The 13316-nt window shown below is 44.9% G+C and overlaps 1 protein-coding gene across 2 annotated transcripts in view; it reads left to right on the forward strand.

Moving 5' to 3' along the window:
- The first annotated feature begins 3092 nt into the window (after positions 1–3092).
- Positions 3093–13316, forward strand: part of TAF4B (TATA-box binding protein associated factor 4b) — a 71359-nt gene continuing 61135 nt past the window's right edge. Inside the window, exon 1 of one of the 2 annotated variants that reach the window (XM_064435576.1) lies at positions 3093–3464. In XM_064435576.1, the coding sequence (XP_064291646.1) occupies positions 3203–3464 (262 nt within the window). In that variant the 5' untranslated portion in view covers positions 3093–3202. Of the gene's footprint in view, positions 3465–7327; positions 7465–13316 lie in introns of those variants that run through there. The other variant, XM_064435631.1, reaches the window with a different exon arrangement.

The raw sequence follows: 13316 nt of genomic DNA on the forward strand, positions 1-13316 counted from the left end.
AGGCACCTCCATAAAAAGATCATCAGTCAAGACAAAAAACAGGACAGACTGTATCTCTGGCTATAAACAAACAAACAAACAAATCTACTGAAATTGCAACCAAGATGAAGGTGTGTTTACTGCTGATATTAAACAGCTATCTGTGATTTCACTTTATTTTCATTAGTAAATAGATACACATTTACAACTTTGATTCCCCTTACTTAGTCTTTTTGCTCATGTATTCTATTCCTGAATTTCCAACTAAGAGAGTGTAAAACTTTTGTAAAAAGAATCATGGATAGATTAAAAACCCTTGAAGCATAGATAGATTTTATAGAATTATAGGAAGCTGAAACCATTGCTGTATGTGAAACTGGCTTAACTCCTAAGGACTTTAAAAGGTCTGTCTTTGGAAGAGTTAAGGCCCGCTTGTGTGGACAGAAATTTTGAAGGGCAAGTGGTTTTATGGAGGGTGGTTTGGGTGGTTTGTGTTTTAAATATGCTATGTCAAAGCCTCCAGAAAGCTTAGGACAGCACAGACTGATTCAATGTGCACTGTGAAGGTCTCACCTGTTGGAAACAGGTCATGCAGAGCAAACTATGGGCAGTATCTATCTAACCTAATAGAAAGGAAATCTGAGCTGCTGTTTGCTGTAATGCTTTCCTGTGCCTGGAAGGTAAAGAAAGGAGTTCTATATGAATTTCAGATGCACCCATTCATGGGTTATTTGAAGTAGTAGAGCAGGTCAGTTTGCCAAGACTGGGTGTTCATGGAAGGAACAGTTCCATGGTGAGATGCATCTTCAGCTGACTTTGAAAAGCAATTACCATGTTTAGCAATATCCCCCAGACAAGGTCTCAGGGTAAAAAAGAGTGTAGACAAGAATGATAACTTAATTCAGTGTTTTTCAATGTATGGGGGGGTTTTTTGATGGTGGCATTTACCCAAGAGAATAAATATTTTTTAAAACCCCAAAACTCCACGTAATGACAAAAGTAATTTCCTTACATGTCCTGTAACCTCTTCAGTCATGAAAACAGCTTTCAAGTTCCAGATTCTTTATTCCTTTATATTCTAATTACTTTTGTATTTCCATTAACTTTGCTAATAAAGAGTGTGTACTGGGCCTCTATGATAACATCTTTCCACTGTGGGGAAAAGACTCTTCCTTTTATTTCCTGTGCAGTTTCATACAATGATGGGTGCCTGTGCTTTGTTTGGAGAAGATACTTATGGCACTTTAACTTTTTAAATTTTTTAAGATATGTATATTTCTACATCTTCTAGGTATGATTTTTTTCCCTCTTTATTGTAATTGTGATATGCCTTTTCTTGTAATGCATTTCCTATTGCTTCCTTTGCTCCTTGATTCATGTATTTCTTTCTCTCACTATGCTGTATTTTCTACTTCTCATTTTCACAGTGCTGTGCTTTGCAGCTTTGGTGCATACACTTCTGTTGTCTTTCTTTTTGCCTCTTTCAAATATGCTTTCACTCCTGAGCATTAACAAGGGGGTCTCTGATGTTCCCTCTAAAGTTCAATGGCTGCAAGAAGATAAAAACTTAGTTTTAAGCAAGAAGTCAACTCCACTCTTCCTGAAGTCCAAGAATAATAAACATGATGCCTTGCTTTGCATCCTCTTCCCTCTGCTATCAGTCACTGCTGCTCTTTGCTGAAAATGAAGCATCCCTCTCTCCTGGTCTCTGTGCATCCTTTGGCATGTAGGAGGTAACTCACTGTACCCTGGTTGTTACTTTATGTGTGTAACACAGCTTCATATGTAAGAAGTGATGTAATTTGGTCAGACTTGGCAGAGCTGTAAAGGGTACAGAGGATGCTGTCTCTTGCGTTACCACCTCTTCTTTTTCACCATCTTCTTAGCTTGCTCTGACACTTGGAAACTCTGACCATTGCTGCTGCCACCTCTGAGATTTTGGGCTGATTTGTTCTGGAATAGAGTAGGCATGGCAGGAGATGAGCAATTTCTCTTCTCTGTTTCTGTTGCTGCTGACAGCAATACAAAGCACTAATGCTGCGGAATCACAGGCAAAGTTGTTACTCGAAATGGCCAAAAAGAGGAATGTTTCCCTTTCTTGTCTACATTTCTGTCTGAAAAATGTAGTTGCTAGGGAAGTGTAATACAAGAGTATTTTTTCTTTTCTCCTAATATTTTTGGACTTGGAGCTTTTTGTACCACTTTAATGAACCATACAATAGGCCCTGTATTTTGTAATTACAGCTTATGTTGTGCTCAATTTGGGTAGTTATACGCAATACCCCTTAAATTTTATGCATAAACTAAAGCATGTGCATCAACATGCTTCAGAATGTACTGAAATTTAATCTAGACTTGGCTATGATGCACAACAACCTCAAAGCAGAATTACTGAAGGTCATGCTGAGTTCCCTATCACACATGCAAAAACTTTCCATTATATTTTAAAATTTGTTTTTAGAGCCGTGTCGTGTGTATTCTGTCAGGATAACCCTTGCTTTACAAGGGGGAGTGAGTTCCACGTCCTCCGTCAGCCTTGCTTCAAGTCGAGCCCCGGGCATGAAGGTCAAACGGGACAACGCTGTCCCCTCCATCCGAACAGGTCCGCGCTGCTTTCGCCCTCTCGGCCTGTCAGCAAGTTCCCATCACGACACACGAGCTCCCACACTTGCCGGAGCCGCTCTCGTTTTGAATGGCAGCCCCAAGGACACCTGCAGCCCAGGTGCAGCCGGGGGTGCTCTGGCGCAGGTAGGCGGGCCGGAGGCCGGCACGGCGGGAGGAGCGGCTCCGCCGTGGCCACCCCGCCTCACCCCATCCCGGGGCTCGGGCCGCGTCCCCTCCGGCCGCCCGGACCCTCTCTGCTGCCGCCAACTTCAACGCGGCACAGGCGCTGGAGTCCGCATGGCTCCATAAACACGGGCGGGCTCAGACGGGCGGCGGGGCCGGGCCGGGCGCCGCCGCAGTAGGACGCGCTGGCGGCATTGGCCCGCCCTTCTTCCCTCCCTCCCGCCCTCCCTCCCTCCCGCCGCCGGCAGGGGAGGCCGGGCCGGCCGGGCCCACGTGCGCGGCGCCCGGGAGCCGGAGCAGCGGCGCTGCCATGTGTTTCCGCGGGCCAGCCGCCGGCCGGGGCACCGCCTGAGCGCCCCCCGCCCGCGATGCTGCGGGGCGCCGCGGGGCTCTGCGCGACGCGGCCGCCCCCCGTGCCCTCGCCGCCTCCTCCTCCATGAGCACCTCGGCGGCCCCCGTCAGGCTGATGCCCGGCGGGCACCCGGAGCAGGCGGCCGCCTGCGCCCCAGCCGCGGGTTCGGCGCCCGAGCGGGGCAGCCCCGCTGCCGCTGTGCCCGGCGGCCCCGCTGCCGCCCCGCCGCGTCCCGCGGCCGCCCCGGTGGGGCGGGGGGCCGCTCCCGGCGCCCCGCGGCCGGTGGCGCCCAAGGGGCCGCCCGCGGCCACCCTCCAGTTGCCGGCCAACTTGCAGCTGCCGCCAGGTGAGTGATCCCTGCCGGGCTGCCCCAGCTGCGGGCATGTCCCGTGTCGCGACTCAGCCGGCATGTCGCGGTCGTCGCTGCCGGGGGGCAGGACGGAGCCCGCCGCGCTGCCCTTGCTGCTGGGACGAGCCGTGGCGAAGGACGGGCAGGGCGCGGGGGTGGCCGTGCTGTGGTGGCGGTGTGTGTTTCGGGACGCTTGTCTGCCCCAAACTTCTGGGAACCGGCGTGTGCGTGTGCCTTGCGGGGCATGGGCAGTGTGACTGGGTTCAGTCGGGTAGCGCTGGGGATGCTTACAGCCTGCCTCGAGGATGGATCTGGAAGTCTCTGGATAAAGGCAACTTCTTACTTTGCTGGACAGCACGAAGAGCAGGAGAAGTAACAAAAAACTCAGCGGCCAAGTTACCCGTGTACGTGACTCGAAAAAGACTGCTCGAGGCTGTAGTGGAACTCGGATGAAGGAGTGTCTCGGGGCGGGGGTGCGAGCGTGGCTTGGCTGCTGCAGGGCGGCTCCGCAGCTCACCGGGCGCGCCCGGCTGCCCGCACTCCCTCCGGCCGGGCGGGCCCGCGGGAGTTCGTGTCACCGGCACAACCAGGCCGATGCGACTGTGGATGGAACTGAATACTGCCGTGCCTAAGGAGGACAGAGTTGAAAGTTCATTACGTGTTGCTCCTTGAAACCCTTTTTTTCTACCCTCTATGGGAAACGTAAGAGTTCGGAGAGATGCCGTCCTTGCAGATGTTCTTCCTATAACAGCAGTGAAAATATTTATGTAGGAGTTGCACAATGCTGATACAGACATCTTAATTCTTTGGATAGCAACAGAGGATTAGCCGGGCTTCCACCTGCACTTTCTCTTCAGAGGGAGAAGGTGCTGTTGGTTCTGAACTTCCCACTTCTCCCTGTTGGCCTGTATTTAAGTGGTTTTTTTGTGTTTTTTTTTTTAAGTGACTTTGCTTTCATTGGTTTTGGTCTTGCTCTATTGAGACCCCAAGATATGTAATGACTTCATTGCTATTTGATGCTATAATTATTTCCTGCCAGGACAGTTCTGTTGTTGGAGCATCTGTTGCAATTAGTTTCAGGTTGGATATTGCTGAAAAGGATGACTGGCTTTACAGTAATCCCTGTGCTGGTAGTGCACATTTGCTTTTTTTTTCCTTTGCTCATTTTTTTTTTTTTAATGCCAGTGTCTTTATCAAAGACATGCACCTCCCAGGGAAATATATAATGCTAATTTTAAAAAAAAGTCTGTAGTCAGTCAGTTTCACTGTAGATTTCCCAGCACTCATGATGCTGTAATGTCTGGGTAGTCAGCAGTCAAGGATGAGTTTAAATCCTTGCCAGCTTTCTTCTGAAATGAACCTAATGGAAATATACTAACTTCTTGTAGCAGGGCTTCCTAGGTATTCAGGTTTTGTATCTAATACTTTAAACACCTTTCTGTGAAGGTGGATGATCATGTGAGTTGCCTGTGGTTCGGGAACTACAAGTTAGCAAAACTTACAAGGTTTTTGTAGTGGCTTAAGTTTGACTGCATCCAGGTCTGTTGAATGTCATCTGGCTTGTGTTGTGGTAGGAAGCAGATGTCACAAAAGTAGTATTACCCCTCAGTTGCATCAGCTTGTTTTCCTTGCTCCTGGGACAATGCAGTCTTTGTATCAGAAGTACAGAGGTGCTGGTACTCTGCAGCATTGTAAATAAAAATAACTGTGTGGACTTCAGTGCTTCAGAAGAAACTGGACGCTGTCGGATTTCAGATGGATCAGTGTTTCAGGGAAACTTGTCTATGTAATTGTTGCAAGGTTATATAAAAATGCATTCTGTCTTGAAATGGTGTTAGTACTTTACCTCTGTCTCCTAGGTGGATTCAATTTTTAATTGATAATAAAAAATGCAAGATGGATAGCATAAAGCTACAAGTCTTAGCAGCATTAAGCAAAAGAAGTAGAATAAACCACCAAATTCCTAGGCTTGAAAAGTTTTTTATTTCAAATAAACTGCCAAATCTAGCCATACAGGATAAAATACAAAAGGGAGGATGCACTTAGATTTAAAATCATGGCATTCATCTTTTGTGGCACCTGTTGAGAAAAATGCATACAGAAAACATCCTTCCTTTGAGTTTCAAAGGGAAGTATTTGAGGTGGCTTGTTCTGAGGAAGGCTGGACAGCACTGCCCTTACTGATCATGCTGAGTGTGTGATGAACTGATTGTGCCCAGAGTGGGCACTGCTTCCACAGCACTGCAGTCTGGGGAAGGAAGGGCACCAGTGGAGTTGTGTTTACCTCTGTGACCTGGAGGGCAGTGGAGGTTCATGGAATTCTGGGATTTACACTGTTCTTTCTCTACCTCCCCCTTCCTCTTGCTCAGCATAAAGCCAGGAGTTGGGAAAAGCAGAGGAGTAGCTAATGACTGACTCATGTCCCTGAGCACAGATTGCCCATCTGCCAAGTGCCTCTTTTTGTCTGATTGCCCTGCAAAGACCACTGAGCTTTGCAAGTTCTCTTAGTCTTGAAGGACTCGGGCTCGCTCATGAGTAGCAAGGGTTTTTCATCACCTTCCTATGATTTCCTCTACAAAGTGCTGGTTTTCAGTGGAGCAGTGCTGCAGGTCCCCAAGGCCATCCTCCTGCTCCAGTCCATCCCTGGCTGACCACCACTGGAGGCTTGAGCACGCAGTAGGACTCCAGCTGGAGTCTGATTTCAGGGATGAGTTTGGTCGTCTTATTGTGCATACTATCACCTCTCAGACCCAATGGCTGGGCTGTGTCCTCCAAAATGAAGGGGATTTGATCTACCAAAGGGACCTTTCCTCAGTTGCCCTCTTTGTTGACAAGGGCAGTGAGGCTAGCAGCATTTCAGAAGGCTTTGCACGTAGCAGTCTGGGTCTGCAGAGAGCAGAGCGGCGTGGTGAGCGCAGTGCTGCCTCAGTCCTGAGCTCCATGTGGCCTGTGCTGATGCGTACACACCTGCAAAAGTCTCGTGTCATGGACCATCTGCTTAACAAGAAATTGTGTCCTTGGTTAACCTGAGCTTAATGGGGGGGAGAAATGGATGGGCTGTGCTATTAGACAGGAGGAATTAATTGGGAAGGGGAAGGAGAGACAAAGGGCCATGACAAATGTCTGTAGTTCTCCTTAGTGTATTTGGGCCCTACACTGCTTTGGAGAAGTGGAGAGTAGAAAAAGAGCATAAAAACAACAAAATTAGTGTTGTTTCTGGGTTTTGTTTACTTTTCTTGAACTTAGGTTTTTGTCACTTCTGTGTCTGTATTTTCTGTCTATCCCTGGCCCTGCAGTGCTCATAACAAACAGGTGTTGAAAGGACAATTAGTAGATAAATCTGCTTCTCTGTTCATAGGATGAAAAAGGACAGAACTGAACCAGGTGCCAGGGATCCTCCATTGTTACCTTCAATTCGCTTAGAGCAGGAAAATTCTTTGAAAACCTCACCTCATGCCACTGTGGCAACAGCTGCCATCACTCTCCACTGTGGCATTTGCTGCCTCTGGTGTGTGTATTTCTGTTTTACGCTTTCCATTACTGCTAACACCAGTGGGGCTGAGCAAGCACAATGTCAGCAAAGAAAAGGTGCCCTGAATGTACTGTAATTTCACTAGCAGTGAAATTACAGCACACTCAGGTGGTGCAAGGCATGGTCTCCGTGTAAGGTTTCCTTCGCACCTGACTTAGAGGGGAACAACAGCAAGTTCAGCTTCTTGGTTTCTGTTTGCAGCTCAGTTGTCTTTGCTTGGATGTTTTGCCTCGTCTGTGGCAGGTTTTCCACTGCCTGCAGCTTATCTAGGCTGATAGTGGGTAACTTCAGAAAGCAGAGCCACTGTTTGTGTCAGGTGCCTGGGCTGTGTGGCATGAAGTAGGCAGGCAGCACGTGGACTCCTGTGGGTGGGAAGGAGAGAGCCGGTGTGGGTATTCCAAAACTGCAGTGGGGTGGTATGGAGCCTGGTCTTGCTGAGTTTCTCTTAATTGTCTGTAGAACAAGGTAGGTAACCTGAAGAGGTAAGGGCTGATAAGCATCTGGATGCTGCTGCCTTCTGCTTTCCAAGTTGACCTAATAGGTCTCATGCAGAGTGCTGTGAATCTCCCTCGTTATGTTCTATTGTTGTTTTTCAGTGGTAAAACCATGAGGAGTTGGATATTTTCATATCTGTGTCTGGTCCATCACTTTGGAACAGGAGGAAACACTGATTTAAAAATACTTCTTAATTTATATTATGTTTGAGTAGGAGTAGGCTATCTAAAGACTTCTTGTTTCAACAGGCAGAAAACTGTAGAAATTCCTTTAAAGTATGCAGTTTCTGGTTGTTGGTAATCCCATGAAGTCTGAGCATAGTACTTGTGCTTAGACCAGTAGGGGCTAAATAATTGGTGCTTGTAATTTTTTGTATCCCAATAACGACCTCTGTGTAGCAGGCTTCTGGGAATGGATTCTCTGCAAGCTTCTCTCTTCACAGTAGGTGACACTGATCAACATTTTTTTCTCCTGAGGAGGGGTGAACAAAGCTTTGGCGGGCTTGAAGAACTAAGTCAAACTTAGATAATAGGGAGGAAATGTGTTGTGCTGGAACTAGTTGAAATTTCAGCTGCAGGACTTGATTTTGCTTTCAGGACTGAGTGTGTCTGGCAAAATAATGCCTTCAAATGATTAAATGCACAGCCATGTGGGAATTAAGATTTAAATCTTGGCAGAAGATGCAAAGCTAATGTCTAGATTTATGGTTTTCCAACACACAGAAAAAAAATAGATGCATTCTGAATACTGAAGCATGGAAATATGATGCTCAGTAAAACTAATGTTAAACGCTGTTCAGATTTTACAGTCGATTGGAGTGTATTGCAAAGAATTACAGCTACAGTTTGGTGAACAGTAAACTCTTTTTAATCCTTAGAAGAGAGAGAACATGAGCATGACTTGTGTTGCTTTTGCAGTATTTAAAGGACCTTTCAGCTTGTAGCGGTAGAAATAGCATCACTCACACAAGTGACAGCTGGAGGAAATACTAATTATGTTTCAGTATTCTTTTCCCAAAGATGCTCATAAAATCCAGGTAAGCTCATGTGTTGTTATTTTGAGTAGTAACCATACCAGGTTTTTAAAGTAATTTTAGAGAACGAGGTATTTGTTATGCCACTTGACTGGAGTCTGTGCTGTGCCTAGTGGGTAGGATTATATTTACAGATATGTGTATGCAGGTTTTTTTATGTAAAAAGCAGCACTTTTGATAACTATCAAAGATGAAGAATTAGTACAGCTTTAACCATTTAGACAATAGCAAAAGGCAAATACTTTTTTGAGAATTCTCTTGGCATTTTCTGAAAATTGATGGTGTCAGAAGAAAACCAGGTGTAATTTGCAAAATGGAGAAGATCACCATAGATGTTTTTAAGTGTCTTACTATTCAGATTGTCAGGATTAAGGTCTGCTCTGCCATCTGGATCACCTTTAGAACAAAGTCCACTAACAGATCTTTTTCTCCAGTGTCTTGAGGAAATAGTCTCTGATTACAACTGAAGTGGGGTAAAAGTAGCAATAGATGGAAGATCCTTGTTGCTGATGAGGAAATCTAGGATCTGTTAAGGCTGGAGGACTGGTGAAGCTCAGTGATCGTACTGTGCCATAAGAGCAGTCCGATGATATGGTAACACTTAATTTTCATATTTAAAACGGAATATTTCATTAAACTCCTCATGTTTGCAGGCTTCTTCCAGAGCACACTTCCAGTATGGTGGCGGCAGAGGAGATGGTTTTTCTAGTACTGGCTGCTCCTAGGAGTTGCCTGGGAAATCAGAGTTCCTTGGGTGGATGTCCAGGCTGGAACAGCAACTGGGTGAAACGGCATGCCCTGGTTGGCACAGTCCCTGAAGGCTTTCCCTGGCAGCTTGCCCAGTGGCAGTTGCCGCCTGTTCCCAGTGGAGCCCTGGGAGCCAGGTCCAGCTGACTGGTGGGTGGTGCATTCATTTCCAGGCAGTCTCAGTGGGCAGCCAGTGCTCTCTGTTGAAGGGGGTTAGTGCACTCAGAACACCTTTATACACAGCTGGCATGCTAGGCACTTCACAAATATCACAGAGTTTCCACAGTGACAGTTTCCACAATATCTGTGTAGACAGAAGTTAATGCTTCCCATGAAGGTTTTGCTGTCTTCTGCAATAATTTTTGTTTGCTCCGTCACACGTAGAGCAAGGTGGTGATTAGTGTTAAAATTCAGTGTTGATCCCTTGTTTGCAAGTGAAAAACCATCCAGCTGAGGAGTGAATTTGCGCTTTTAGAAGTGGAATTCAACTTTCTTCTGGTCCCCAGGTGAGCAATGAGGAAACAAATGTCCCATTGTAAAATTAATCTGAATTAACTGACTTGATTATCTTCTTACTTAAAGGAGACAGAGATTTAAAGGGGACTGATCTTGTCCTTTGTTAAAACACTACCAAGGCACCAATGATGTTTTCAGCAACTCTTGTTTTAAAGTTAAGATTTGCCATTCAACATTTCAGCTTCAGATTTGTCTGTAACAGCTAGATGGCTGTTCCAGAAATGGCAAGTGCAGGGTGTTGGCATACCTTCTGGTCCTTAGAAAGCTGTCTGCTGTATACATATGGCTGCAGTGTGCCAAGCATATCACTTGCTATTTGAAGAATTTCACTCCAGTGAGTACTAGGAGTACACAAGAGAATGTGGTATAGAGACTCAATGCTTCTTTCAGTGCAATAGGAATTGTCTTGAGAGTAAGGAAGTGTCACTTGGCTCCTTTGAGGTAGTATTTCACTGCCATCAGCTGAGTCCCCAACAAATATTTGAAGTTCCTGAATGAGGTAATTTGGGTCCCAGAGAATGCTCAAGTCAGATCATCTTAGCTGTAGACAGTCCTAGAACTGTCTGATTACTCAGATAGGAAAGCAACCCAGCCTCAAGGTGCAAAGTTGCAAACCACAAAGATGCGATGGGGAAATGCTGATGGGAAATGATCCCAGTTGCTGAAAGATGTGGCCCAAGGACAAGAGCTAGATGCTATCACAATATCAAATAAGGCTCTGCCTTTTGGTGCACAGTGTGGCTGGGAATCCCTGATGCCTACATACAATAAAAACAACATTTCTTGGGATTAAAATGTAATAAATACACTCTGAATCCAAATAGAAACAGTAGTGCCATCTTGTAACTATGCCCAGAAAACCTATTGGTTGTGTCTTGTTGGTTGTGCAGTTATACTTTTGCTTAGGAGTTGTACTATAACTGTAAAATGATGTGGATATAAATGTGTTCTCAAGGAAGGAAGCTCAACCGTGTGTGCAGTCGAGAAGAACTCTTTACACTGAAATGTGGGCCTGTGTTCTGTGAAAAGGCATCAGAAAATGTGAAAACTAAGGGGGCCGAGTTGCTAGACTGTTAAACAGATATCCATCTGGGCACCAAAACGCATTGATGAGCAGCTAGTCTCCAACAGCTTGGATAAGACTTGCTGGTTGAGCAGTGTGTGAAACTTGGCTTCAGATGTTTGCAGTTTTAGCACTTTGTGTCTAGTTCCTGGAGAAAGGGAGGGAGAGGGGACGTGTTTACACTCTTGAGAAAGATGTGTGGTGTCCATTATTTCAGACTGTTTTAAACAATAGGACGCCAGAGTCTGCTCCATCCTGCCTAGAAGAGATAGCATCATCCCTTTCCTGGCTCCCTGCACTTGGAAAGTACCCTGTACTGGGTATCTCAGGAGCTGGTGCCTGCTGTTAGCACAGAAAGATGCTCAGCCAGAGAAAGGTTTGAGTTACTGAGAGCAAGCAGCCTTTGCTGGGAGTGCAAACTCCTTGAGCTGTTGATGTGTACAAGGTGGTTGTTTAAAACACTGCTCACAGCAACCCAGACAGTCTGAGAAACATTAATGCTGGTAGTGCTGTCAGCTGGACAGTGATGTCTGCAAGAAAGCTGGTCACTGGCTTTGAAAAGGTGAGATGTCAGACATCAGCCTTGAAAGTTGTATTCCAGAGTCTGCATGAACCTGCAGTGCAGTTTGTGCAGTTGGCAAAGATGCCATCAACATCTTTAAAGAACTTAGAGATATAAAGTTGTGTGTAGACTGTGTTCTGTTGTAGCATGAAAAATACGGGCATTATGCCCTTTGAATTTTTGTCCTGACATGGAAATTAATGATTTTCATATCCATGTGCAAAACAAGGTGTCTTTCATTGGAATTAAAAATCTGACATTGCAGTGTGACTCTGCAATATCTACATGCTAGTCACTGGTCCTGAGCCATTGCTATGAAGACCCATTAGTTTAGAAGCCTCCCTGGAACAAAGGGAAAGAGCACAGAGGGTGATTTCTGAGATATGTAATTATTTAGTTTGTGAAACAAAATGTGAATGGAATTAATTGGTTGAGGGCCAGGATGTGTGGTGAGTTATTCTGGTTGCTGCAATAGCAGTGCTTGATTGTGGATTGGACATTGCTGAATTCTTGTTATATCAGCTAGAATTGACTTCCACAGGTTGGAATGATTTGCTGTATGGAGTAAAATGCTTTGTGGGTGTAGTGTAGATGCTGAACCACTTATCTTTATCCCAAATAGTGTAGATGAGCCCTCTGTCCTACTTATCTGGAAAATATGAGAACAATCACAGGTGCTTTTCCCAAGAAAAGCCTAAGACAAGCAGTCTTTGACTTCACAAAAGATCTGTTGTCTGAAGTCAATTGTATTTAAAAATAGAAGTTAGAGATCATTATTAAGAGCCTGTGATGAGGTAGCTTGGTGTAGAGCCTCTAGATCATTGCTGTAGCTTCATTCCTAAAATAGTGAAAAGCACAGCTAGCTGTTGCCTCCAAATTGGGCTGTTGTCCTTGTTTTTTAATCTCCGCTACATAATTTGCAGTAGACATCTAGGAAAATTCAAGTACTGAGTGAGGTTCCTAGAGAGTAAGTAGTCTTCCTGCATGCACTATAAACCATACTTCATCTAAAAACATTACATATCCTTCATATTAGAAGGAGTATGTCAATCATATAGAAGTTAAGTTACTGTCTTTCCCAGTATTTCTTTAACACTTTGTGCACTCTTTTTCAGCTAACCTACTGACATAATGCACCTTGATGTAATCGGTGCTGGAACACTCTACATCTCTAATAATGCCCTTTTTTGGTCTGTCTTACTCAGTCCTGTGATGTATTTTTAAAAACTTTTAAGTGACCTATTCTGTGGGGCTCAATAAGTGGAATTGAAGAGGAAAAAACAGTATTTTTTTCCTAAAGGATAGCTTTAGAGAGAAAAACTGTATGCTATCCTGTTGCATTGATGAGTAGTGTTTGTTATGTTATTTTCCAAGTTTTGAATGATCCTAAATAGTCAAAGGAACTTAAAACCGATATGCCCTTTCAATTGCCACTTAGTTTTCTATTAAAACATCCCCTTTAAAGCTTGGTTTTAGCTTGAAAGAACTTCCTTAAAAGCTATCGCTTTGTTTTGAGTAGCTCAGTGAAAGAATGGGATTTGTTTAAGAACAGAGAGCTCTGACACATTACTGTTGTTTTAAAACATTTTTGTTGTTTAGTTACTGATTTGAGACCTGGAAGTCCCCATTTAGTCTTGTTTTTATAATTGGGTTTAAGTGTACTTTACTAAGATTGGCAACATACCTGATGAAGGCACTCCTTGTTTTGAAATTAGCTAAATTTACACTTCTTTGAATGCAGCTTTTGTGACTTATGTTCTCTTAAATGGCTTTGGTCCCATTGTGGTTGGTTCTTGCTTGTATTTTATTTTAGGAGCAAAAGACTTCTCTTCATTTCCTCACGTTATTCCCTAAGCAGCAGTTCCCAAGAGCTGTTTGGTTGAGCAGTTGGGTTAGAAACC

Source organism: Passer domesticus, chromosome 1, assembly GCF_036417665.1.
Source record: "Passer domesticus isolate bPasDom1 chromosome 1, bPasDom1.hap1, whole genome shotgun sequence".
Classification (NCBI taxonomy): domain Eukaryota; kingdom Metazoa; phylum Chordata; class Aves; order Passeriformes; family Passeridae; genus Passer; species Passer domesticus.